Raw genomic sequence first — 27,995 nt, forward strand, 5'->3', positions numbered from 1 at the left:
GTATTTAGAAATGGTGGTAAAGTTGCACAAAAGGAAAAATGGTCATTTCGTAATGTAAATATGAGAGTTGTTTCCTAGTATGAATATTTAGATTTAATGTTTTCCTCGCAGTTAAATTGGTCAATGGCCTGCAAATGTCTTGCTGCTCTGGCCAAGAAAGCTCCACTCCCAATCTATAAATTATTTAAAGAAAACAAGTATGTTACATTTTCAACAGTATACTTTTTTTTTTTAAATTATCACCAATTTTTGTATATGGTGCAGAGCTTTGGGGCACGAGGTATTTGAAGAAATTGAAGAGGTTCATGCATCATATTTTAAAAGATTTCTTGCTGTTGGAAAGTTTGCTGCAAATAAAGCTATACTAGGGGAGACTGGACCTTGTAATCCCCTGTGAATACCCAATATCTTGAGCATTTATGATTGGAATTTGACGAAACTTTACATACATGATCTCTAGGCAGTTGATGGTTGATGTTCAAGGTCAAGGTCATTAAGTACCTAGAAGCATGGTCCTTTCTGTTTCAAAGTTCTTCTTTGGATATTGTTTGCTTTGTTTTCCCCATCGGAAGTGATCTGTGTGACAGACATGCTTATAACCTTGTGAGTAAGGTTGCTAGAGGCATGGGACTTTCTGTTTCAAATCTGTACTGCTTTGGGCATGTGTGGTCACCTGTCACCTGATGTATAGCTAAAATGGTTCATTGTTCATGTTTCTGATGGGGGAGTTTGGGGCATTCAGGAAATGGTCATCTTCCCTAGGCAAGAGAGTTAACTGACATTAAAAGTCCAGTTTCCACCCTTGCCAAACTTGGCTGGAATTCCTGGGCTCAATCGTAGCGCCACCAGTGGCTTTTATGAGTTATGTCCCTTCTAAGCCTCTCCTGTTGACCAGATTCCATCACTTGCATTTGACAAGAAGATCTGATCCATAATCAAGATCTATATTGTGATAAAACGGGTCTTAGATCGCGAAGTGCATCAAATCACATGAGCACCTTGATTAAAAACATGAAAATGTTTGGAAAATATCTGTTGACAACGAGCTGGCACATGCACATGCTTTGCAAATCCTGCAATCGACCAAAATGTGCACGACAGTTTACGAACCAGATTTCGATTTCGTTGCGCGATTTTGATTGGACTATGCATAGACTCGTTAGTCCAGTCAAAATCTTTCTCCAGAATACCAGCCTAGTTCGGCAAGTGTGGAAACTGGACTTTTATAGACAGTTTACTCTCTTGCCTCGGGAAGATGGGAAATGGTGGGGTGGGACTGCTTCTGATTTTGCATGTAATGCAAACACATTTCTAGTTGTATGTCTCCATTACAGGACCTTGATGGACAATCAGAGGCCAGAACATCCCTCCATGATGCACGGTGAGCTGTCTGGTCTGGAGGACATCCCCGCGTCTGCGCTGGAGCCAACGTTCATGGTGACAGACGACATCCATCAAGAGAGTCAGACGGCACAGCTGTTCTTTGAGAGTTTGCTGCAGTCGTCTCGGTCACAGCTGTTGTCAGATTGTCACATGTCATCTGGTGAGATCAGCTGGATGGATGAACAGATCGGTGCGCCACGTGATGTGCCTGTATCTGATAATATGCCTGGTGTTGTGATACAATCTGCGGTGCCAAGTGTCCCTGGAACAGATACCTTTGTTGTACGGTCTGTGATGCCAAGTGTCCCTAGAACTGATACCGTTGTTGTGCGGTCTGTGATACCAAGTGTCCCAGGAACTGATTCCATTGTTGTGCGGTCTATGATGCCAAGTGTCGCAGGAACTGATACCGTTGTTGTGCGGTCTGTGGTACCAAGTGCCCGGGGAACTGATACCGTTGTTGTGCGGTCTGTCACTCCTCAAGTATCAGGTGTTGTCATCAGCCAGCCCGGGCTGACCTCTGTACCTTCTAATGTCATCAGCCAATCAGGGACAAGCCATCCTGTTGCTGTTACAATCAGCCATTCATCAAGCGGATCGTCTGTTTCACCGAAGAAACGATCCCGACGTGAACAATCAGGAACTGTTACAGACAGTCGTGAAGGTCGTGTGTCTGGACGTCAGTCGCAATGTGAAGGTCATATATCTGGTAGACAGTCACAGAATGACGATCGAATTTCTGGGCGTCAGTCACAGTGTGAGAGTCGTATGTCCGGTCGTCAGTCGCAGTGTGAGAGTCGTATGTCCGGTCGGCAGTCGCAGTGTGAGAGTCGTATGTCTGGTCGGCAGTCGCAATGTGAGAGTCGTATGTCTGGTCGGCAGTCGCAGTGTGAGAGTCGTATGTCCGGTCGGCAGTCGCAATGTGAGAGTCGTATGTCCGGGCGCGAGTCACAGTGTGATGATCGAATGGATGCCTACAGTGATGGTGGGAGTAGTTGTGTGTCCTTGAGTCAAGATAAGAGGGATAGTGTGGACGCAGGTTCTACTTCTCGTCGTAGAGGGAGCCACCTCTCTGATGGAGGTCGCAGGTCGCGAGAGAGAAGCGAGAGTGAGGTTGGTTTCGCCTACAATCCAGTCATTTTGGTGTTAATAGTCTTTCTGCAGATCAATTAATAACCTACATTCATTAAAGACTTGTCAGAATCCATTACACTACTATCCAGCTGCCATTGATAGATAAAGAAAGAATATAATTTGTAATTTTAGTGATAATAGTCTTTCTGCAGATCAGTTAATAATATATATTTGTTATAGAAATTAATCAGATTCCATTATGTTCCAATCCAGTTGCTAGTGACAGATTACGAAAGAATAAGGGACCAACAGTCAGTGTTGCTCCTGTAATGCTTGAAATCAGGGACTTTAAATTTTGAACTGGGGCTATGGTAAGAACCTTTAAATATGGATCAAAGTCAGGGAGTTGTGATGGTTACTTACTAGGGCTGGGACGGGTAACTCTGGTACTCGGGTCAGGGGGGTCCTGGGTAGGACCCGGGTACCCACAGGACTACCCAGACCCATGGTTGGTCACATGATATATTGTTTAGTGACAAAAAGCTGTTTGTTTTGGTCAGGGCGACATGGTGGCAGATATAGCCATGTTGAGTTCCTACACGTCAGATGACGCTCGACGACAGATGACAGGCTCTGTGACACCCGAAACATCGGATGTCGGCTTCCAACCCAGTATGCTTGATGCTGTGTTGACGGAGAAGAAAATGGTGTGTATTTCAAGCTGATTAATTCCAAGGTTAGACTGGGTTCTTTATGATTCTAGAAAAGAACCAAGGGGAGCATTTGCGACATACCAGACAACTGTTTGTACTGTATTGTTTCTGTAATGTGTCAAGCTCTGGTGTAGCTCTGTAGGTAGTGTGTTCACTCATCCCTATCAAGGTCTGGGTTTGATGCCCTATATAGTCAGTGTATGATCACTAACTGTAGTGGGCGGTCGGGTAGTCTTGTGGTTAAGGGAGTTTGCTCGTCACACCGAAGACCCAGGTTCGATTCCTGACATGGGTACAATTAGTGAAGCCCATTTCTGTTGTCCCCCGCCGGGATATTGCTGGAATATTGCTAAAAGCAGCGTAAAACCAAACTCACTCACTCACCCACTATCTTCGGTCAATTTTAATGAATTTGCTAATACACTTGTCCAGAAGTCAGAGGGCAAGAAATTGGCAGGATCCTTTCACTTTGTAGGCAGGGTTTTAATGATAAATAGGGACACAAGTGGCACAGTTGTCTAAGGTACCGCTGTGTACGGGCATGCCAGAAACTTGGGTTTGAATCCCAGTCGCCCTCATTATGTTTGTTGGCACCATACCCATGCTGTGTGTTTCACGAACGAGGTTGGTAACTTAGGCCTACATCACCTCAGGCGTTCATCCCACACCTAGCTGACACGCCGTGATACAACAATTGTTTTTGTACAGTTTTCATGGAATTAAGTTTGAACTAATGTTTGAACTGATACTGGGATTTGTTTCAAGAGCAACAATTAAAAGCTATTAGATCTGTAGATCTAAAAACAGTTTATTGATGATTTTGGAAATTGAAAAACTGAAGGTGAGATTCAATTCCAGAGAGTGAAAAAAATTGAATAAAGCTCCTGTCAAGTCCATTCAGGATCTGGCCGCCTCCGTGGTCTTGTGGTAGAGCGTCCACCCGGAGAGAGGAAGGTCTGGGGTTGGATCCCCAGCCGCGTCATACCAAAAGACGTTTAAAGATGGTACTTGTTGTTACCCTGTCTGGCACCCGGCATAAAAGGGCTAAAACAAGGACTGGTCAGCTCGGAGTCAGTATACTGTGTCTGAGTGGGGTATTCATGTTAAACTGCGGCATGGTATCTCAGTGAGCTAGCACTATAAATCGGCATCAGTCCGGACTAGTACAAGCAGCCACGCAATCATGTGCATGCACGTCGCTATATAAGTGCAATAATCTTGGACGCAACGTTAAACCTATTTCACCTCACCTCACCATTCAGGATCTTGAGGTAATAGGGCATAATGATTGTTTTGTTGATATCCATCAATCAAACATTTGTCATGTTTGTTAAACTGACTTGTGACTTTACAAAGGGACTGATTATTCACCCCATGCTTTGTGTGCCGAGCCACAAACATGATCAGTCTATGATCATCTTGGTCGAACATTTCACTTTTGAAGTGTTGTTTGTTTACCATCGACATAATTCTAAGTTACCCATTTCCAATGAGATATACCAGTTATTTCTCTTGTAATGAAAAGCATGGCACATAACTAGAAGAATAAAGTATGACACTGCTTCCTTGCACAGGCACTGCTGAGGTCACCAGAAGTTCGCCAGTTCCTGTTCAACCTCCAGTCAGAGAAAGCCAAGGAGCAGACGCGACCTCACAGTTCACCCAGTACAAGGGGAGACAACCCTTCCTGATTATACCTCATTTTATTCTTAAACAAATATAATGAATGAAATTTGCTGAACTGTATATAACCATATCCAGGTTAGACTAGGTCTTTAGCAGTGGTCAGGTGGTCAGGTGGTCAGGCTCATTGACTTGGTTGATGCATATCATGGTATTCCAATTTCGTGAATCGATGATGCCAATAACTCGATTGTCAGGTCCAGACTTGATTATTTACAGACTGCGGTGATATACGCTGGAATATTGCTGAGCGTTAAACAACTAACAAACAAAAAACATAACCATCATTGTCCCGTAAGTTTCTGGATTAACAGAGTCTGTTCACTGTATGCTCACACTACTTGCCAACAACTACTTCCCAGCATGTCTGATGGACCGCCAGTTGACAACTATTTCTTGGTCTGTTTATGGCTTTCAAAAGAAGTAGTTTTGTTGTTTATTAAAGTGTGGCAATGATGTCTGTTTGGAGCTTGAACCTACATTTGACTGGGCTCCAGTCTACCTGAACGAGTATACTGGCAGTGGCCAATTCTCGTAGGCTGCAAATGGATGACACTAAACATTGCATTCATTGGTCCTTGGCAATTTTTGAAGACAATTGACTGTCTTTATGCAGAGCAGTTTATAAAAAACAATTCCAAGGGTGGTTATTTAGTCATAATTAGGATTCTAGGTACATACGACTACTAAAGTCCAGTGATCGAAGATAGAATGTGATCTGTACTTTGTGAATTAGGTGGGCAGGAAACTTAAGCAATGTGGTATACTCCAGCGCTTGTCCACAGCCTGGCAAAACTGTATCAGGAACTTGATCAGTGTATTGTCACTTGACGTTTAGGAAAAAGAGCTAGTTGGTAAATATCATACCAGTTGGTATCATGTCCACAACAAAATAGGTAGCATTCAGGAAATCTGCATGTCAACTGGACCTGTTTGGCGTTGTGGTCAGTTATAGGAAATGATATAGGAAATGATATAACTACATTTGAACATGTGTAAATCTCCACCTTGATCCATCTTCTCTACGTGTAGGAATAAAGAATGGAGATGTGCGTGTATATAAACCATCTACGTTTGTCTTCACTTGGAGTTGACTGCCGACCTGTGGGTCATTTTGCCAGTAGAGCAATAAAGGCTTTAAGAGCAAGCAGCTTATTTCTCCAAGCATTGACAGTTGGCGTTGTCAGTCCTCTCCAGTTCCCGGCTGCTGGATTAAAAACGTTAGAAATGAAGCTGCTGTGAAAGTGCTCCGATAACCACCCAATGACTTTTTTAGCAAATTAATTTATGTAGTAATGTGTTGATATGAGGATTAGAAAATGATTTTTATGTAATATCTTAACTGTGACATAACATAACTTGTCACATTTATATTTATAAGAAATGATCTTACCCAACAGGTTTTATTATTGCTGGTGTTCTTGAAATGTGCAATGTATTAGTTTATTACCTCCTATATTGTTCCCCTAGGAACACAATATTGGTATCAATCATCATCAGTGCAGTGTATTAATTATTTGTGATCAGGTTATGAAATGGCATGTATTGTGCAACTCAAGGAAGCAAATGAGCATGTATGAACTTCCTGTGAACACTACTATTGCCTGAGACCGAGCTGTGCGGAGAGACATTGCAACTGATCTTTCATAAGAATATTGCCAATGCAATCTCAGGAGGCTCCAAACCTGTTTTCTCTTCTGGTCTAGTTTTGGACTAAAAATGCTAGTTTTAAATAACAATTTGATATTTAAACAGTGCGTTAATTGTCGGCCTCATTAAAAATTGTGAATAGTGTTACGGACCAACAGACATGCATTATGACCTGCTGATGACAGTGTAAGATGTTCAGAAGAAAACTTATGTTTAATTCATCATGTGACTGGATGCCTAAAGAGAATTTCAAAGAATATTCTGAAGTACAGAACAGGGAGGTGGAATCTAAATTGTAACCCCCAACGAAAGACCATTTAAGTGTTATACACGTTTTAATCATGTCTTGACTATTGCTGTTATTTGTTAATAAAAACAACTTTTTTCATAATTGTCTTGAATTATTTACATGAAATAAAATGGAACTCCACATTCTACCAAGATGTCATACCAACACAGGGACATTACGGACTTACTGCAAGGTCACTGGAATTTAACTAGATGTCTGCCATGGTCCAGTATTTTCATACCTGATGAGCCAGGTGGGGATTCCAAGGAAGAATAGGTCCGAAGTCAGGATGACAAAGACTGAACTGTCAAGACTGACCACACTGAGTCAGGTCTTGTTTCAGTACTGTGAAAGTCAGTAGTGGGGTGTACAGGGTTTTACAATCTGAATGGTCATGGGGTGTACATGAACGTTCAGCTCATAAAATCCTCTAAATGCTGTTACTGACAATGTCACATGTAGCATTTCCATTACAACTTCACACTTACAATAAAGCAACAGGAATATCCATCTTGAGAGAGCCATAAGACTCTCAGTATGCTAACTTAAAAGTGTGAACAGGATCAATTTCGACAAGCAAGATATGCCACATCAAACATATCACGATATCCACACAAGCCGATACACTTTGAAATTGCTGACTGCAACATTTTCACTCACTCCCATGATGCTTCTTCATCTCCTGGTCGGAGTTTCACCCCAGCAGGAACATTGCGGACAGCCACATTCAACAAATCACTAATTCACCAACTCAAAAATTGAATGAAAGAACACCTTTATTCCACTTTGCATACAATTTCCTTCACATAAACATATAAGAAATCGCAGATGACTCCTCCAAAAATAGTAATATATGTATATGAATACTTGTGTATATTGCCACCAATTTCTCCGAGGCTTTACTGGACACCCATGACAGGGCTGGAAGAGTAATGCTGAGAAGGATGCCAACAGTCTGTCATTAGCTGTGCCCCCAACACACCACCACCACCACCCACCCTAGCCCAAACCCCCTTCTCTACCCTGTTCTCCTGACTGCACAAACTGCTCGTTTGCACATGCAGGAGGAATATAATGCATATAATAAAATATAAAGTCCGATATTTAGAAAAGGGGATTAGGTGACATATAAAATTTGGTATTGTTCGCATTTGAATAAAAACGATGCCATTATTAAATAACGATTAGCTGTAGAAATAAATATATGCAACTGGAATATAAATAAAACTCATTCTAAATTTCAAATCTCAAGACAAAGTAAAAAGTTTAAATTTGGCAAATCAGACGGGGTCTGTGTAAAAGGTTTGATAAAAGGAACTCAAAGAGGTTGTACGCAATACCTTGTTAATTATGCACTGAGGGTAAAAACCTTTCAAAACTAAATTTTCTATCCTACATCTCCTGACTAAATGAATCTCCACATATTACACCATAGCACTAGATATTGGAAGGAACGACAACCACCACTGTATCAGTCCAGTCAAGTACATTCCACCCAAAAGGGCACCTGTTTCATGAACTTTCATAAGACCAACTAGCAAAAGCTAGCAAGGTCACAAATATCTCCAACTATACTTGCTGGACCAGTACTTGCATTTTCCACACTGCACTATAAACTAAATGACACTGTACAACAGCACAAATAACAATTTCTGGTAGCACTAATGTACAAAAATACAACATATACATATATTTAACACGTCTGGGCTATATGGGAATGCGTTAAGTACTTTATACATCGTTAGGTGGGTCAGACACAGAATAGACAGGGATAGAGAAGGAGATGGGTAGGGGGGGTGCCAGATTCCTTGGGGAGACGGGCACTTGTTGACAGACCGAAGTGAAACTGCCAAATAATGGACCAGAAAGCAAGACTAACTTGGCATCAATGAGTGGACAGGGAGGGCTCAGCATATGAGAGAAAATACAAGGACATGGTTACATTCTATATCAAACCTCTTCCAAGACATGGCCGAAATCATCTTTGAAAACTCTTTGGAATACAATTGCCCTGAACTAGTGGATTTCTCATAACCTTACCGTACTTGTAACCATAAAATCTTAAGCTTACAAGAATTCAAAATCTTTTGTACAGTTTTCTCGATTTGACTATGGAATGAAGGTATGCAAGATCATGGACAAAATAAAATATTGCAAAGTGTAAAGCATGTAAACACTGAAGACCAATGTCTACCCAAGAACTCAAACAACCAACCATGTTTCAAGCTTGGAACAGAATCTCTCAACTGTGTTAGACAATCATCTGTAACCTTTTCACCTGTGGTTACTTCGTCAAGGGAGCCAGCAAAGGAACAATCCAGAAACCGAATATTTAATTTGACACATGTCGACGCCTATCAACCATCGACACATTTAATTCAAATCGACAAGACGGAGCATGACTTCCTTGATAGAACTCCTCAAAGACATCAATTGATTGAAACGTGTTTTCTAAGGCCAGTATCCAGAACATGACAACTTCAATGCTTTACTTTAGAACTGTCCTAAATACATAAACTTTAGGAAAACAAATCCAAACAGACAATTGAGCAAACCAGTACATCACGGTCAGTGTAAATTTATATAAAACAAGGAAAAACACAAAGGGATACCAATCAATTTGGGTTTTATCAAGGCACCTATTGGATAAATAGCCTTAGCCATCATTGAAAAATGATCCCTTTCACAATCAGAATTTTCACATCACTTTCATCTCTCTCTTCTGTTTCTTATACATAAACATATATAATATAGAAGATATGTGCTGTGAATAAAACAACTCAAAAAGATGCAAAAGGCCAAGTTCCCGTTAAAATCATGTATCTTAAAATCGGTGATGTGAAAATTCTCGACTGAATTCTGAGGGTAGGTTTATTGCTATCCTGTTGTATAATATAACATTGTCAAAACCACATCACAGATCCAGGTAAGATTTCATTTTTTCAGCAGCAAAATGAGAATATGTACCAGCACGTTGGACTGGTTCTCCTATCCAAAGACACCACCACAGAGAACCCAAACTAAAGCATTCCTTGTTGGCTTTCGGGAATACATCTTTATGTCTAAATTAGCAGTCTGGTTGGGCAGTCATGTTATTTGTGAAACAAACTTCATACAGCACTAATGCTATTTTTTCTTCAAATAATTTACTGTGAATGTAAATTACTGCAAATTTCTTGTCTATTGTGGCAATGCTCAAATATTGCCTTTGCAAAGTACCATGCCTAAACTGACATGTTCAGATGAACATACGCAAAAACTTGTCATGATCTTTGCAAAATATACACATTTTTTCAAATTTCAACATAAAATGTGACATACAACATCAATAAACAGAATATGATTTTTGTGTAAACATTTCTTTGGAAACACCCCTTCACGAATTCTGCTCCCCTGAAATAGCATAAAATGCAATAGGAAATTTGCAACCTTTCTTTTAGTAATGATTTCGCCAGTATTTGTGGAAAAACATGTCCGCGATCTTGAGTGTATGATTATGTTAACCTGAGGCAAAAACTACTTCTAATTTGATTTTCTATTGCATATTGCCTATTGTACATGTTGTCAACAGGTGTTATGCCGATGTCAATTAGGACAATTATTATGAAAAGGGACAGCTTGACTGATATGTTTGCTATGAAAAAAGTAAAGAATATTATTTTGGCACTTATTGAAAACAATTATGTAGATCACAACTCTTTTGGATGTAAATATCCAGATTATTTCTTCAGAAACTACATTGTGCTTCTCATAAGAAGACATGAGGAATTCTCCTTTCACCATCTTCATGCAGACGACAGTACATAAAACAATAGTATTTTCAAAAACTTGAAAAACTCTGAACTGTGTCAGGGACTTATAAAACAATTCTCTGCATAGGAAAGTTTTTGGCAATGTATACTTTTTCAAGGGTTTATTTCTGAATGTCTGCTTCTGATAGAAGGCTGAATAACATAAATATATGTCAATAAGAGAAGAATGAGCAACACTGGGTATTGTAAACAGTAAATACTGATAGTAGGGAAAATAGAGATCACGGTCAACACACATTTGATCAAGGACCGCCATTAAAATATGGCACGGTTTGTAAAAAGCAAGATATGAGTAAATAAGTATCAGTTGAAATGCTGATTCCCTGACCCTCCCGTCCCGATTCCCCTAAAAGACGACTTTGACGACTCAAAACAACAACACACCTGTCATGGGGCACAGACAGAAGCCTCGGAGGAGTTGGCACACAGTAAAATCAGTGTACAATAACTAATACAATGATTTTACCTGTGTATCATTGTATATCATTGCAATGTGATTTTCTCAAAAATTAACATAAACTAGGGAATGGCAAAAAATAAAAAGCACATGCTTCAATTGATAAACAAATCATTTTTCAATGCAAAACTGTAAGTAAACACTGAGTTAACTGGAACGATCAACCCAAACATGAATAACTGTTAAAATCAAGTAGTACCAACTGCAATTCTCCTGCAACAGTGTAAAGTGTTATTTCAAGAGGTGGCCGGCCCAATGTGAATCCTGGAATTCCGTCGTCTTTTCACGGTGGTCAGATGGCAGCTCTTTCCAATGGGCATTGCTTTGACAAAATCAACAGAAAGGGAGATGATCAAAAAATATCAGCTGAATATTAGGAAAAATAACATTGCAAAACATCAATTAAATATATAATTGTATATGAAAAGTGTAATTAATAGAAAAGTATTTCAAAAATAATACAGAATAATACCAAATAAAAGAAAAACGCCTAATCGTAGACACGTCAACCTGCTGACTCTCCTCTCACTACAGCAGTCAGCGTTGCGTGGTCACTAAATACTGGGCAGGCAAGGTAGGAGTGATTAGTGCTATTTGACTAAATTCTGTCTCTCTCTTCTCTCTCCGATAATAAGAATGGTAAGTTTTTCAACTTAATAATCCGCATGTATAAGTGTGACATCTATCGACCACACTGTTACTACACGAAATAAAACTATAATGTAATAAACTAAAAGCCTGAATAGAGCTGTACAGTTAGAGCACCAAAAATTAATATGTATATGTATATATATAATGTGTATATGTATAACAATGTCCCTGTCTAGCTCCGACACAGAGTACCTGTGAAGTTGGGGGGGGAGGAGGGAGGGAGGGAGGAGGCCGCCTCGCTGCCTCCCCTGATATTAATAATAAAAACAGTCTGGTCTCAAAACATGCACTCAAAACGTTAGCCATCTACGATTGGTTACATTTCTCCTCATCCTCTGCCACAGCGATGGCCATAACAAACACTTCTTGATCTATTGTTATTAAAACATGTCAACTCTTCTCCCATTACCCTTCATTGAACCCAGACCAAGATGGAAATATCAGTCTTTGCACGGATGCGAAATCCTCCTCTTTTTTTCAAAAGTAAACTTGGTAAACTTGAAAATTAATCTTCAAAACTCTAAATGCAAACAGTTCAAAAATCTTAAAGGAGTTGACAATAATAAAACAGTATCTCAAAAAGTTAACATTTTTTTTTTTTACAGTATTATGAGTTAAATTCAAAACTGGAATTGAAAGAACATGAACACCATCTAAATGAATGAAAAGCTCGTTGTGATGACCACTAAAACTAGATTGTCTGGAGTGAAATGTTCCGAAACGTCAACACTTGGAGACGACTAAACAATGCACAGAAGAGGGTGAGCTCAAAAGGGAGCAACACCTCTTCAATCATTAAACTGCAGTCCAAAAATTTACTGGATAAAATATATCTTCTGGAATACCTTTGAAAAACTAAATATTCACATTTAACTCTTCCATGAAATGGCCCTAAGATTAGGAAATGGCATAAACCAATATGAAATTAACACAGTAGTAAACAACAATATTTTGATTAGATGCATACACTAAATAAGTATGGTGGGTAAAACTATGAATGGTCTTTTAGATATACAAACATTTTGCATGAGCAATCTTGGCTTCTCTATAGTATATGCAAATAACTTCAAAAAAGGTGAATAAATTTACAACACAAAAGTGATAATTTGGTCAACATCACCAATGAAAATATAATATGATCTCTTGTAAAGCTTTATACTATGAACACAGAAAAAAAACAATAATCCCTTAAGGCACAGCAAAAAATAATGGTCATGTTAGGACTGAGTATATGTGACTAGAAATAAAGCATGTTGCATAAGGTTGATTGGCAATTAGAGCCCAAATATGGTTACTTTATCTACTGCTAGGAGACCGACTGTCCCTGGACACCCAATCTGTTCATAAAACGTGACAAAATGTTAACAATCTGACTATTGGATATAGTTATATAAATCTGTGCTTAAAAAACTATATATCTTGCCAACAGAGGTTAGTAACCTCAAGGAATCATTATCCTGTATTCAGTATTAATTGTGGACCTAAATAAATGTAATATAATAATATAAGGATAAACAGTAAACATAATAGTAATATAATAATATAACTAAAGGAATCCAATAGTAAATCCCCCCAGTTACACTGAGGAATATTGGCACATGAGTTAAGTGATATATAAAGTGTTTAACACCAGAACATGGTGGTTATTCTTGGCAAGTGTGACAATGTAACCCTCGGAGGTGATCTTCAGCCCGCAGCAGCGCGACACTTTCACATAGGGACACTGGAACTCTCCGATCAAAGAACCATCCCGCTGGAACACTGCAACGTGGAAGCGGTTGCCGTGGCTGTCACCTACAAGGACGTCTCCTGCGTCGCTGATGTCGATGCCATTGGGGTAGTTGGTGATGTTCTCACAACCAATGCGTCTCATGAACTGTCCGTCCTCGTTGAACACTACCACACAGTGGCCCTGCAGGAGAGAGAGCTGATTAAATGTGTTGCTAATGCCACCTCCAGCAATATTCCACCTTTATGGCGATGGTTAGGGTCAAAAGTGAATTGTCTGGTTTGATTTCCTTGTGAACACAGACATTTCCATCACTACAGTGGAACATAAACCCAACCTCACTTCCCATATGATACTTTCTGTGAGTGAGTGAGTGAGTGAGTGAGTGAGTGAGTGAGTGAGTGAAGTTTTACGCCGCTTTTAGCAATATTCCCGCAATAGCTTCACACATAGTACCCATGTTAGGAATCGAACCCAGGTCTTCGACGTGAGGAGGGAACGGGTCAACCAGTAGGCTACCACTTTCTGTGATAAATGTTTGCTATATTAATGTGGCCAATAAATAACCAAGTCTCGGCTAGACAAACCTTCGACTGAAACCCTGAGAAAATGAGTAAGGGTGAAACTAGACAGCAAGGTCATGATAGGGTACTATCACGATACACACACATATTTACATCAAATCACATGGAAACTTCTTGACAATAAATATTTCAGAGCAGGTTCAAAACAAAAACCTAGCTGTGGACACATGTTCAAGCGGCTATTTTCAGCAGTGAACTTGAAACTCAAATTACAACACATTTTGCTACATCTGACTGACAAATCGCCAGGGGTCATTAAACGAGTAGTTGGTAATTTATTTCAGCAAGGGTATCATCTTTACAGAAAAAAACGTTTTGTGTATCAAATTTTCACTCGAAAATTCACGATGCAACGGTGCACCAGTGTTGTTTCATCCCTAGCAATGATAATGCCAGATGTATACAATGACACAACATCACAGAGCCTTACAATCAGATCCCCACTGCAGCAGTAGAAACTAACATTTTTAGTCGACTAGTCCTTATAATGATAACAAATAGCAAAACCCTTAAAAAGGGCAAATTTCTACTTGTCCTTACGTTACCTTAACTGTTGAGCAGTTAGGCAAGGACTACAGGACTAGTGCCAATTTCTTGCCCTATCTCACACCATGCACTTTTTTCGATCCTGAAAACTGGATTTCCCCAGACAACTCATTCTCTTTCTAGAGCTAATAGGCTAGAGTTATTGTGATGTGGGGATGAATGGGTGGGCATATAGTGTGTGAGATAGAGTAAGTTTTGGGCAGTTTGGCAAGGACTACAGGGCTAAAGTACTCACGGAAATGAAAAAAAACCTGTTTTTTCGATCTCAGATTTTAAATAAATGCAGTTAATATACAAAATATATAAATATTTAAAGAATTCAATTAGTACTAATTGGGCCTTGGCACAAATGCTTTTGCTTTTTACATGTACGGTAAAAGTGTATAAAAATATGAACAAAACAGACTATTGTGAAACTGAGCATTACCAGGTGTTAGTAGATCAAGGTGAATGTCCATGACCTCTGACACCTTGACGACAGGTGAAAACAGGTGCTTGAAACCCACGTGCATGTGATTTGTCAGTGGATAGTGATTTGTGAGTGGCATTGTGGCATAGTGAATCATCGTCAAAATATCAGAACGTAAAAGTAACATATTCCCTTCTCAAACAACAACTTACATGTCATTATTATTATGTACATAAACATAGCTGTTATTTTTATTGTTGTTTTGATAACTTGTTTCCAGGCTAATTTGCATAATGCCTATAGCCTGTTTCTGCCATGTCAATTTGGACTTAGTTTTATTTTTGAATGTTGAAAGTGCCTACAAATTACCGCCTGTAAAGTACATTTTGTATTGAGCACTGAGATAAAACTAGCAAATCAAGACTAGTACTTTTCCAGTTGTTTTGCTTTGTGTCGATTATTAAATCCAGCAAAACAGGTTTTTTTCCTTTCCATGAGTACTTTAGTGCCAATTTCTAACGCTGCACTGTAGACTTCTTTCACAACAAGCACTGGGGATCTTTTCTGACCCAGAATCCTCACAGAAAGCTGAATGTTGAAAAGTACCATCTTCTGTGTAAACAGACATACCTTGAAGTCACAGACGAAGTACTCCTTCCCGCTGATAGCAATGTCTGATGGCTCCCGCATGTAGTCACTACAGTCAAACCACTTGATCAGATCTCCAGATTCACCAATACAGAAAACTGTAGGTGAAACACTGTCAACCGCCACAATGTGACCTGCGAAAAATAAAACTTACTTAAAAAACTATACAACAGTTCAGACACAGGAATTATCCCAAGGCCAGCCTATTTGTGAAAACTAGACGCTAGGTGGGCAAAGGTGACCATAGCAGATTTTCAATTATTATTTTGTGTTCTTCGAAAAATGTTATCTGAATTTTCCCATTTATGCAGCAATAGCAAAGCCTGTTTGGTTTTCAACCTATTTCAACCTACTGTCTTGCTGTTAAACCAAGTGAGCACACAATCTATTTGTTATTAACACATAAGTTTGCATTTGGAAAAATGAAATATAAATTTTCTGACTATATTTATTCCACTTGTTTCTAAGGGTTTTTCTCTATAATGAACAAAAACACTGAACATATAAAGCCGCATTGATCAATGTGTGTGAAGATATTCTCATGTTCATTTAGTTGTGATTGGGATATGAGTTCAACGAAGCCTTAAGTTTAACATGAAACAGACTGCATTACGACAAATGGCAAAACAAGCAGAGAGCTTTACTAACCCTGCTGTGTGATGGCCAGTCCAGCCACGATGTCGATGTAGCGGATAGCTATCTTCTTGACAAAATGTCCATTCTTGGTGAAGATCTGCATGCGGGAGCGCTCATTACCACGGTCACACACAACATACTTCCCCGACGTCCTCATCACTGCAACCTTCCGTGGGTACCATAGCTGTCCCTCCTCTCGACCTGCAATACAAGATGGCGATACTCAGGACCTTAGATTATTTGGGGTGGAACAATTCAAAATACTGTTCATCACAATACTTTATTTAAACTCACAAGAACCATATTATGAGATCATAAACTAAACTGAAGGTTTATGACATGTGAACTAGTATGTTCTCATGTTACTGTTGCTACAATTGTCTCATATTTACATCTGTTTTGGTTGGGCCACTATCTTCCTTTTTGATGGTGCACAATAGGCCCTAACATGCCAAGTTTCTATGTGTCATGACCGTATTATCAAGACTTCACATCGCAACCAAGTGTATCGTCACAGCTCTACAGCCCAATATCAAAGAAGCAGCATGATACACAACATTTTTCTAACTGATGTAACAACACAAAACAACTGTCAAGCATTACCAACACAAACCAATCAGGCTTGTTCAGAGAGGAATGAAATGCCTCAATTTCTCATTTCAACTCATCGTCAATAACTGAATGTTGTTTAACGCCTTTAAATTTAAACAAGTCACCAGAAGATGACAAATCCACCCGGCCCCCACAAACTTGAAACTAAGTCCAACTTGATGAGAGAATTTCTATCAAATCTGTTGGTCTATATACACAAATGTTAATACATGTACCAAGTTTGGACGAAAAATCTTTCAGAGTTTTCAAATTATGCTCCGGAAACAAAATATGAAGGGATGGATTGAGGGTGACCATGGTGCTGTTGTACAAAGTGATCTAGGCGCTAAGGGGATCGGGACTCGAATACCTTAACACAAACTTACGACTAACATTGTTTTGAACAATGTCACCCAGATCGATAAAAGTAAAGTCTGCACTGGGCAAAACCGTGACTTAAAGCATCCACTGGGGTTCACATGGGGTATAATAAACCATTTCAATAAAAGCAATCAAATTGAGTCGACTCTTACAACAGCTCAAGGTATTGGAGCACTATTCTGATCCTGAATCCCCACGTCATGTAGTCAATGGCTGTCTGATATACACACCTGGTATGCCGAACTGGTACTTGAACTCTCCAGTTTTTTCGAACACCTGAATCCGATGGTTGTTCGTGTCGGCCACAATGATGTCCTCATCAATACCCAGGCAAAAGCCATGGGGAGAGTTGAACTGACCCTTGCCTGGACCCAACTGACCAAACTTGCATCTGAATCAAGATAAACATGTGTATGACGACATAAAGAAAGACTTGACTGCTTTGCGTGGTATCATTCCTGTCAATTATAGTGAACGAACATAGAGATCACGTTTCAGAACTTTTTCAGTCTCTAAAAAAATATCTGAATCATTCCCTACCAGAATGTGAAATTAAGCATGAAAGTCAAGGGGACCTTGTTATTACCCAAACTTTGAAAGTAAAAGATAAAAGGGGTCCATCGAGTCAAATATTTTTGTAACAAAACTCAAGGACCCCACTGCACAAGAACAAATGTTAAATGAATGTAACAAGTTATACTTGGGGTTACACTTTCTCAGTAAAGTAAAAATTCTAGAATTTTTTATTTTTTTTAATGGAGTTCCATCTGTGAGTCGAACCAACACACATAGTGAGGCACCTATAAATCTGAACTACACAAAGTCAGCCACCGAACCCACTCAACCACCAAGGCTTCCACTAAAATGGAAGTCTGACAATTGGTAGTCAAGATACGTATCCTGCAGATAGATAGGACTAGAATTTGTACTTTACTAGGTAAGTGTTATCACGAACATAACAAATGTTACCACTTTCTAAAAGGCACTGCCTATTCATGTCAAAGGACTATATCAGCTGAAAACAACATCTGACAAGTCAACAGGGCACACTTTCCTACCTGATCTGCATTGCGCTCATCTTGTTGACACGTCGCATAGGTGGGAACTGACTGCTGCCACCTGCCACAGATGGGTCGAAAGTGGTGATGTCTGTATCGTCCGGAGAGTTCATCAAGTTGCCCATGTTCCCGAGTCCCATGGTGTCCAGGTTGGCCAGGTTGGTCAGATTGCTGAGATTACCAAGTGCGTTGCTGACACCATTCATCTGCTGAGACGACTGACTGAACAGATTGGCCAGTGTATCAAGGTTGGAGGAGTTGGGTGACCGCTGAGGTGCACTGGTGAGAATGTTAAGGGACGTGTCTGGCTGAGAGAGGGGGGTCTGAGTGCGACTGCTCGGGTTAGAGTTACCTCCCCCTGACCCAGTGGAGGGGTTGTTGATGTTCATTCCCGATATCACCTGACCATTTAGAGTCACCTGACCTGTAATGCAGAAAGATCATATTAACTTTTATTTGAAAACGACTGACAGCAATATATGTGAATCAGCAGCGTTATATGAAAAAAAAGAAAACCAATTACCCTACGAGATGCAAATGATGATGATTATTGGTACGTAGCAGCTTATGTAATGAGTGAGTGAGTTTGGATTTACGCCGCTTTTAGCAATATTCCAGCAATATCATGGCGGGGGACACCAGAAATGGGCTTCACACATTGTACCCATGTCGGGAATCGAACCCGGGTCTCCGGGGTGACGAGCGAACGCTTTAACCACTAGGCTACCCGACCGCCCCGCTTATGTCATGAAGCTCATTTAGAAAGGTCAAACTTCAAACAGAAAGCAACAACACTTTCACCTAAAATCCAAAAGATCACAGTCTTATTTCAGTTATATCATGGCCTATACTCTACATTTTGCTTACACCTTATGAAACCCACAAGCAGAGACATGGTGCTAAAAGAAGTAAAAAATCAGGGTGCCTGGGATTTTAAGGATAAAAAAATAAAAGAATTGGCTCTCAGGCAATGGCTTTTGAAAATATAGCGTAGGTGGATGGTGTTTAGGTTAGGTTTTTTCAAACTTGAATGTAACTAGAATGTAACAAAATAAACAGTGTATAATCAACCAGGGAAAAGGGCCTCCCTACATACATATTCCTGGTATTTCTTTCTATTGAATTGCACTGTTTTTAAATATTGTAGCATTTCATTGCTGGGATCATGTGTTCGAGCCCAGGATTTATACAGAATTTTTATTTTGAAAATGAAAATAAAAATGAAACATGCAGCAGACTTTATGATGCAGGGGGTGTCTGAGAACCAAGACTTCATTTTTTTTAGCCTAATCCATGATCATTTTATGGATATACAACTAAGGGCCACAACAATGCACAGCTTATCGCACCCAAGCTGCTTATTCAATATGTACAATCTGTGCCAGCAACGTATAAGTACTAGCCTGAACATGGCTCTTAGCATCACGTTCTGTAGGTTTTACTGTTTAGGGAACTATGACTAGCTGATCTTCATGGATAGAACAGAAATTTACTTGGCTAGGCTCTGGACCAGTGGTTTAAGTGACTGCCTGTACATTCATCATGACATCTTGCAACATTGAGTTTGAGGCAGTACAACCCACTTGTCCCTTACCTTGATTGTTGAATCCAACAGACCCCAGTTTAGCCATGGCTGCAATGTTGATCATGGTGGCACTCTGACTGCTACCAGTGCTGGCTGCGTCCACGGATATCCCACTGTCAGACATTGCAGGGCTGTGGGAGTTGCGTGATAGACTGCTATCTTGACTCGAGGGGTGCCCAACACCGGAGATGCACCGCCCAATAGGAGGCGGCACAGACACCATGTTGTGCAGGGAGTCAACAACGCTACCGTTGATTGAGACAGGGGTGATACATCGCAGTGATGGCATGAAGTCCGAGATGCTTGATCGGGTAGCCATCATGGAGCTGGTTGGGCTCAAAACCCCATGGGGCAGGGAAAAGGCATCATTGTCGAATGATGAGTGCAGTGATGACAGCTGAGTGTCAATCTGTTAAAAGGAAATTGTGTACAAAACTGAGGGAGAGATTTTCTGAAATATGAATCAACAAGTGAAATGGGGAGGTGGGTGAGTGGGTGAGTTTGGTTTAACACTGCTTTTAACAGTATTCCAGTTATATAGCGGCGTGTCAGCTTAATGTAGGAGGAAAGCCTGAAGTGATGCAGGTCTCAGACGTTTACCATTCAGTGAAACCCACGAGCACGGGTATGGTGCTGACAAACCTAGAAACATAATCGGGGCGAACCGGGATTCGAAACCACAATTAAAGGTTTCTGGCGTGCCCAAGGGACGCAACTCTGCACAGCGAATCGCGGCGCCTTAGACGACTGGGCCACCCGTGCCCCCATGAAATGGGGGAACAGGATAGGAGAGGTAGAAGAGTTCTGGTGGATTGCTACATGACAGGGGACAAGCAAACTGCTTTTCTGTGGAGAATATGGATCATGTGAACCTTTTTCTAATGGAGGCAAGACTTTCAGTTTTAATTTTCAACAATGCATTACCACCATTTCTGAATTGTCAACTTATTTGGAAAGGGTGCAAGTATTTCATATATCTCTTTCTTAAATCTTTGTGGTTCAAATAGCTAGAGATTTCCAGGTTATATACCAGCTTTTTCCAACATGCTCTCCAACTTGATTATATCTTGTTTAACATCACTAAGCAATCTGCCAGCTATATGACAGCGGCCTGTAAATTATTGAGTCTGGGCAAGATAAACCAGTGATTGATATTGTGAATAACGATCCACACTCTTGGGGCACGATGACACTTTCAACCAAGTCACCCAGGCCTTGACAACCAAACATTTAGTTGCATCTAACAACCGACCAGCATACATTGTTGGGGACCTAGTCTAAGCAAAGGGATCTCTTGAACTAACATTCCCAATATCAAACCTTTGTACCCAATGTCTCATTATTTTTAGGTTTTCTCTGCTTTCGAAATTTTTATCAATATGAAATCAAAATAAACACCAAATTCCTACACATGAATCAAATGTGGACACCTAACACATAACCAACAAGTATCAACTTTAAATACCTTCATCTCTTCCTTGGCAAAAGATCCAAAGGTTTTCTTGGCAGCTTCCTTGAAGACATCAGTGTTCGCATTGAACTTGATATCCACTGAGACGTCCAGCTTGGGGGTGTTGTTGATGAGGGACATCAGCTGGCTGGTGATGAGTTGCTTCACCAGGAGCATCTGAACACTGTTCCCGTGTTCCAGCACGCGCTCTGTGAACTTGCAGGCATCCTCTATCTTCTCCACTGTGCTGCCCACGATGTGAAACATCTCCATGATACCCAGTTCCTGTGAGGAGTGCATTTCTTCCAGTTCCTTCAGTAGATCATCCTTTGAGAAACAAGCATTGACTGTTACCGAATGGACACGACAGGTCATGTTCTGACTTCAGAGAAGCGTACAAGTCTTAAAACCAGCATCAACCAAACTTATCAGTACATGCCTCTCACATTCAGAGTATCAGATTACATTCCCCATTGCAGAATTGCCATCAGTTACAGACTCAACATGACTTCTTCTGCAACTGCATCAAGGTGACCACGCTTGTCTGACCAGAACTGTTGTTATCTTTGCCAAAATATGCACTGAATAGCATAATGATTATTATTTATAAAAAAAATTGTTATTATAAAGAATCATATTAAAACTAAGGCAAATATCACACCAGTATTATTTACGCCATCCAGAGGGCATTGTTGCCGGCATTTGAATCTTATTGTTACGTAAGGTTGGAACGACGTCACACGAGTTGATGGCATTCGACAAAAGTAATTTCTGAGACAGCAGTCGTGATCCGTGTTTTTTTCTAAAGGGATCTCAAAAGGATTAAGAAACGAGTAATAAAGAAATTATTACACTAGCATTTTATCACTACATTCGTGTCATTCTGATTTTACGTAACTTATGTAAGAATTCATTCAAATACCCTCGCTCTTTATCAGGAAATACAAGAATTCTGAAACTAGTATCATTATGACACACTTACTCATATAATAATCTCTATTTATTAAATAGGGCAAAGTTTTCCCCCATATTCATTGGTCTAGGAGCAGGCATGTGTCATTTGACAGAAATGCTCATTGAGTTGGAAGTCAGGTCTTGACTTGAGTTACCAAAAATAGAATGGGACTTACCCAGAACCCCCTAAACCTGAGCCAATCACATGTCTCCATTTGTTAGAACTTCCTAATGTTTTTGCTCACATGGTTTGAGATGTTGAATCTATCCTTTTCTTGTTGTTTTATAATAAAACAATTATACTCTTTATCACGTCAATATTTCTTCAGACGTTCATCCTCAATATTGAATATTTAGGGTCCATAATAGCTATTGAGCTCATGTAACAGTATACAGTATAGTGTCAAAGGTTTATATATTGACAATAAAACCAACAGGTTAATGGACCATCATTGATGATACATTTAACCAATCACATCAACTTACTTTCCTCTTCTCTAGTACAGCCTTGCAGCTCTGGAATGTTTCTTGGATGAGGCCCTTGGCGTTGTCCCGCTGTATCTGCAACTCTGACAGAGCGTTCTCCAGGTTGGAGGTAGCCTCTTGACAAATGGACACCTTGCTCTTGCTCTCCGTCACCAGCGACTTGAGGTCTTCCTTCTGCTGCTCTTCAATGTCAGAGATTTTCTCGTGGCTGTGTTCTGGCTGACGGTGCTCGCTCAGCATACAATCATTACAGATCGGCACCTACAACATGCACAAGCACACACATGATGCTTATGTCTCTTTTTGTTTTATGTCACAGTCAGCAATATTCAAGCCAGTGTCTTAAATAACTGCCTGTGGCTGGTAACTGTTCTGTTGTTGCATGAAATTTTCCTCCACCTGTCTGGCAGCTAATTTCATTGTTTAGTTGTGTAGATCATGTCCATTTGAATATCAGCCACAAATAAGCTTTGAGAAGGGAATAAGCTCACTACTCAATCAGGGGTAAGACTCAATTGGTATTATCTATTGGTTAACTAAAATAGCATGTATTTTTTTAGGGTACAAATATTATTTCTACTTATCCTGACTCAAACATTTGCTTACAGGGGTAGGAACTAACATATTTAGTCCACTAGTCCTTATAATAACATATAGCAAAACGCTTAAAAATGGCAAATTTCTACTTGTCCTTATGATATCTTAACTTTTGGGCAGTTTGGCAAGGACTACAGGACTAGTGCCAATTTCTAACGCTGGCTTATCTCTACCCATTTCTGAAAGATAGTTGAAACTTGCTGAACTGTGTTCGGGGAGAACAGAGAAAGCACAGAATAGCACCGGAAGCATGTGACCAAGCCCGGATTCTCATCATTCTCTTATTTCCTAATATACTTACTCATCCAAAACATGTGAAGGGGGCATAGCTGTGTGGGTGCTTTAGAGCATGAGTCAGGATAAGTATAAATAATATTTTCACCCTAAAGAAATACATATTTATCTTATCCTGACTCACACCTATTGCTTGAATCCGACGGTTGGTGGTGGGTTTCACCTGTTCATTGTTCAGATCAAGATCTAATCACGAACCCCTGGGAACAGGATATTGTTCTTCATTTCTTCTGTATGAAATAAACCTGTGGAACCATCTCTTTGTGAAAGGGTAGTAAATCTGTTAGATTTCGTGGATTTTGTAAAGTTTGATAAGTGAAAGTGACTTTTCCCAACTTACTTTGAAGGATTAAGTAGTTAAGAAAAGGATGTAATCTTTACACAATCAGTTTCACTCATGCTCTGAATTACATAGTAAAACAGGGGAACATGAACTTTCAGTCGTTCAGGGTTAGAAACTAACAGTTTTCGTCCACTAGTCCTTAAGCGCGACTCACACGGGTTGACAGGTCTTAACGACATGCTGATTTCCATACACTGTACAACATGTTCGGTGATTGTAACCAATATCGTCTGCCGATTGAGTGTCGATCTCATGATATCTCACGATAAACTGTTTCCATGGTATCAAAATGTCTGAAGCAGGTGTGGCAGCAGTCATCTACTGCGTGATATCGTGTGAAGAAGACGGCAATGCAGCGTTCCTCTTTTCTCTTTTGGAATAATCCTTGCTTGAGACATTCCACAGGCTTTCGTGACTCAGATAGTGAGCCAAAAAATGTTCGGTTTCCTCTCTTGAAAAGTCAAGTCGTGGTTTCTTCGCAGCAGACGAAGCTATGTTTCCTGATTGTGGGTAAACAAATATCACGTGATATCAAAACGCAATTTGATTGGCCGCGCCACATCCAACTTGCCGATTCACTGGAACACACTCTACGCACTTGCGATACAATCGATGCGAGTTCGAGCAGCCGATTTGTCCCTTTTGTCGAATTTGTTTAATCACTCAGACAATATGACTCGGTCGAATTCGGCATATCAATTCGACGGGTCGACCCGCGTGAGTCCGCCTTTATAATGATAACATATAGCAAAACCCTTAAAAAGGGCAAATTTCTATTAGTCCTTCTGATAACTTTACCATTGGGCAGTTTGGCAAAGACTATAGGACTAGTGCCAATTTCTAACGCTGCCGTTCGTTATGGAACAGCAACCTGACGTCGATAAATCTACATGATTATAGGGTGAGTTTTCTGGTAGTATGGCCTATCTTCTGTTAGGCATAGTTAAATGTTGCGTAACCACATCTTGTCGCGAACATTCTATGAGGTAATGGTTAGCGAAAACCGTATCAAATCTCCAGAAACAGCCTTCAATAATTGTGAGATTGAACATGAGGTCTTCCATACGTGAAGTTCGTAAGCATGTTGGTTTTGATGAACTTGCATGGTGTGAGGATGCAGAAGAAGGCCAGCCTGGGAGTTTTGCTGTTGGTTTCCCAGTTAGCACAACAAGCTCTGGGAACAAAGCCCTTTACGACAAGTAAGTTTGTTTGTTTGTGGATTAACGGCACTCCGCAATATTAAAGCTATATGACAGTGGTCTGTAAGTAATCGAGTCTTGAACAGACAATCTAGTGATTGACACTATGAGCAATGATCCACGCAATTGGGATACGATGACATGCGTCAACCAAGTCAAAGAGCCTGACCACCCGATCCTGTTAGTCACCTCTTACGACAAGCATAGTCGCCTTTACTGCAAGCATTGATTGCTGAAGGCAACGCCGATAATATGAGAGATCCCTTCGGTCGACAGTGTGGAGGGGCCAGGTTGTGTTCAGGTTGATGCTGTTGCATGTTTAGGATCGCATGGTGCCTAAGTCTAGCAACCAGGTCAGTGTTTGATGACATCGCAGGTACACCACTCTTTCGTGAAGGCAGACTGGTGTGTGTGTGAAGGTCCATGTCAGTGCAATGACCTTGACTTCTGCTTCTGCATCACTGTGGTTTTCTGTTGCGCGTTGGGAGAAAGCTGTGAATAGCTCTCCTGCACCTTTCATGTAGAATTCATAGACCCCTTCTCAGCTGCAGCAGTCTGCATCTGATATCATAGGATGGTCCAGATTACAAAGCTCAGGAAATTTACCCCAACCACCCGCTTGGCGTGAAATTGAAAATGAGTTACTAGTTACAGGGCTTGGTCATGTGCTTACCATGCACATGTGCAGTCCAAGGGTGCGTTCGGTTGAGATGTTTTCTGTGTTCTCCGGGAACACAGTTCAGGAAGTTTCCACTACCTTTCAGGAAATGAGTACAGATTAGCCTTAAATATGTGTCAGGAAAATATATTTTTTAAAAACAACTCGTCCGCATGGATTGTTACTAGTCTCAGACTGACAGACTATTGGCCTGGTCTATCCATGCTACTGTTTAATCAAATTTCTTTCAGACAAGAATACATAGCCAAACTTACCTGGCAAGTATTGCAGTAGTATTTCAGGTTTTCACTTGTGTGGACTGGACAGAAAATCGGTTTGTGGATTGTTAAGCCGCCTCCATTCTGTAGTTCCTCGAAAGACACCACCTGCAGCAAACATCAAAATGCATGCAATGAAGCTGTGGAGAAAACATAAAATCAAAAGGTTTATTTAGGAAGGGTAAAGCATGTCCGCGGACTTTCACCATACTTAAACCTGCTTCCAGGGAGAAAACCGAGGGGCATCTGGATGTCTGATGTTTTATCCTGAGGATACTGGTTTTAAATATTATGTGAGGAGATGTGTTTTATCTATCGGACATTTGCACTTATGATGATGAATATCTATGTACACAATTTCATAAAGAAAATACTCATGACCAAATACTATGCACAAGCTGCATGCTCTGGTTGAAACTAGTTGAGTTCTTTGCCCCCCCATACAGAACTGGATGCAACCAGTGCCTTGTCAATTTTGCACATGTAACTCATGGTCCTAATTAATGCTTTCTAAAACATACAAGGCAATGTGTATATGCACAAATCACCTTAAAATAAATTAGAAAAACAACACTTTTCTCGACATTGTTAATAATAATACATGACATTTCAAAGAATGACCATTTTCTCAAAGTATACTCCATTCTAAAATTCCTGCAAAATCCCAACAAACTGCCAATGCTACCCTCAGCAACTGACCCCATAAATGTGGGTGTGATTATACACCTAACTAACAAGCATACATATGGACTTGATTCACAGTTAAACCATCAGTTTTAATGACTGAACAAACATCCTACCTTGTGATTTTCAAAACATCGCATAAACTGATGTGCAGTGACACATATGGGACACAGGAAGCTGGCACAATCACTGCACCTGGCCACGGCCTTCTCTTTGGCTTTGCAGCTGGTACACACCAACTGCATGTCTCCCATGTCGGTCATGTCCAGCATGTCGGACAAGATATGCTCTGTGGGCAGGCCATTGGCCCCCTTGGAGGGGATGATTGTCTCCTGCTTGCATTGGGTACATATTATACTCGGACACGACGGCGTCACAAAGACGGCCGAATCCTTCCCATCGTCCTCATCCTCATCCTTGTCCTCTTCTATCTGTTTCTCGAGACATGCCTCACAAAAGACGTGTAGACATGTCAGTACTTTAGGCTTCTTCAACTTCTCTTCACAGATTGGACACTTTTGCTCCTCATTTTCCAGTGAAGATGAAGTCAGAAGCGGTGAGGAAATGGGCGATACCTTTGGTGAACCGTCCTCAGAGGCCATTACTTACACAAGATCCTGAAAACAAAGCAGAAGTGATGACAAGGATACATATTTTTTTCAGTTTCAGGCTGGGAAGCTGGACTGGGAGAACTAGTACTGTTCTGCACACAAAAAATGAACATTGTCAACATGGTCAATCAACCAAAAACTGACAAAAACGAATAACTTAATAAAAGATGAAGCGAACCCAGGCAATCACGTGATTTCTACATAATTACTTGTCATATTGAGTGATGTGGATTTAGTACCGTTTTTATTGGCATTTCAGTTGTATCACAACATGCACAAAGCATGTCATTTAAGGAAGGGGGAGGGGAGGAAAGGTCACTGATCTCTGGGGACAAATTAATGCCCCTCAGACAATTTCTGTGCAATCTGGTCCCATGCCCCTACATTTCTTAAAACCAGGTTTATCATTTCAGGTGTGTCCACTAGATACAAATCAATATGAAGCTCTGTTACTAAAATACATAATATACTGACACGTCTTGGCATCCATTTGTAAGTTTTACTGGGATAATGTTGAAGTTTTCAGCTATATCATGCAAGTCTGAAAACAATGGAGTCTCGA

The 27,995-nt window shown here is 40.3% G+C and overlaps 2 protein-coding genes across 3 annotated transcripts in view; one reads left to right on the forward strand and one right to left on the reverse strand.

Moving 5' to 3' along the window:
* The window catches only part of LOC124149613, a 29,929-nt gene extending 23,035 nt beyond the window's left edge, over positions 1-6,894 (forward strand). The window contains exons 4-6 of the mRNA XM_046521315.2: positions 1,335-2,496; positions 3,018-3,164; positions 4,745-6,894. Coding sequence (XP_046377271.2) covers positions 1,342-2,496; positions 3,018-3,164; positions 4,745-4,861 — 1,419 coding nt within the window. The 5' untranslated portion in view covers positions 1,335-1,341 and the 3' untranslated portion in view covers positions 4,862-6,894. The remainder of the gene's footprint in view (positions 1-1,334; positions 2,497-3,017; positions 3,165-4,744) is intronic.
* Positions 6,895-7,550: 656 nt separating this feature from the next.
* Positions 7,551-27,995, reverse strand: part of LOC124149614 (B-box type zinc finger protein ncl-1-like) — a 32,084-nt gene continuing 11,639 nt past the window's right edge. For both annotated transcript variants that reach the window (XM_046521318.2, XM_046521316.2), the window contains exons 2-11: positions 26,939-27,439; positions 26,136-26,246; positions 22,770-23,030; positions 21,345-21,656; positions 19,889-20,288; positions 18,295-18,718; positions 17,467-17,627; positions 16,277-16,465; positions 15,611-15,762; positions 7,551-13,624 (exon numbers count right to left, since the gene is read on the reverse strand). In XM_046521318.2, the coding sequence (XP_046377274.1) occupies positions 13,316-13,624; positions 15,611-15,762; positions 16,277-16,465; positions 17,467-17,627; positions 18,295-18,718; positions 19,889-20,288; positions 21,345-21,656; positions 22,770-23,030; positions 26,136-26,246; positions 26,939-27,424 (2,805 nt within the window). In that variant the 5' untranslated portion in view covers positions 27,425-27,439 and the 3' untranslated portion in view covers positions 7,551-13,315. The remainder of the gene's footprint in view (positions 13,625-15,610; positions 15,763-16,276; positions 16,466-17,466; positions 17,628-18,294; positions 18,719-19,888; positions 20,289-21,344; positions 21,657-22,769; positions 23,031-26,135; positions 26,247-26,938; positions 27,440-27,995) is intronic.

Source organism: Haliotis rufescens, unplaced genomic scaffold, assembly GCF_023055435.1.
Source record: "Haliotis rufescens isolate VD_foot unplaced genomic scaffold, xgHalRufe1.0.p SCAF_7, whole genome shotgun sequence".
Classification (NCBI taxonomy): Eukaryota; Metazoa; Mollusca; class Gastropoda; order Lepetellida; family Haliotidae; genus Haliotis; species Haliotis rufescens.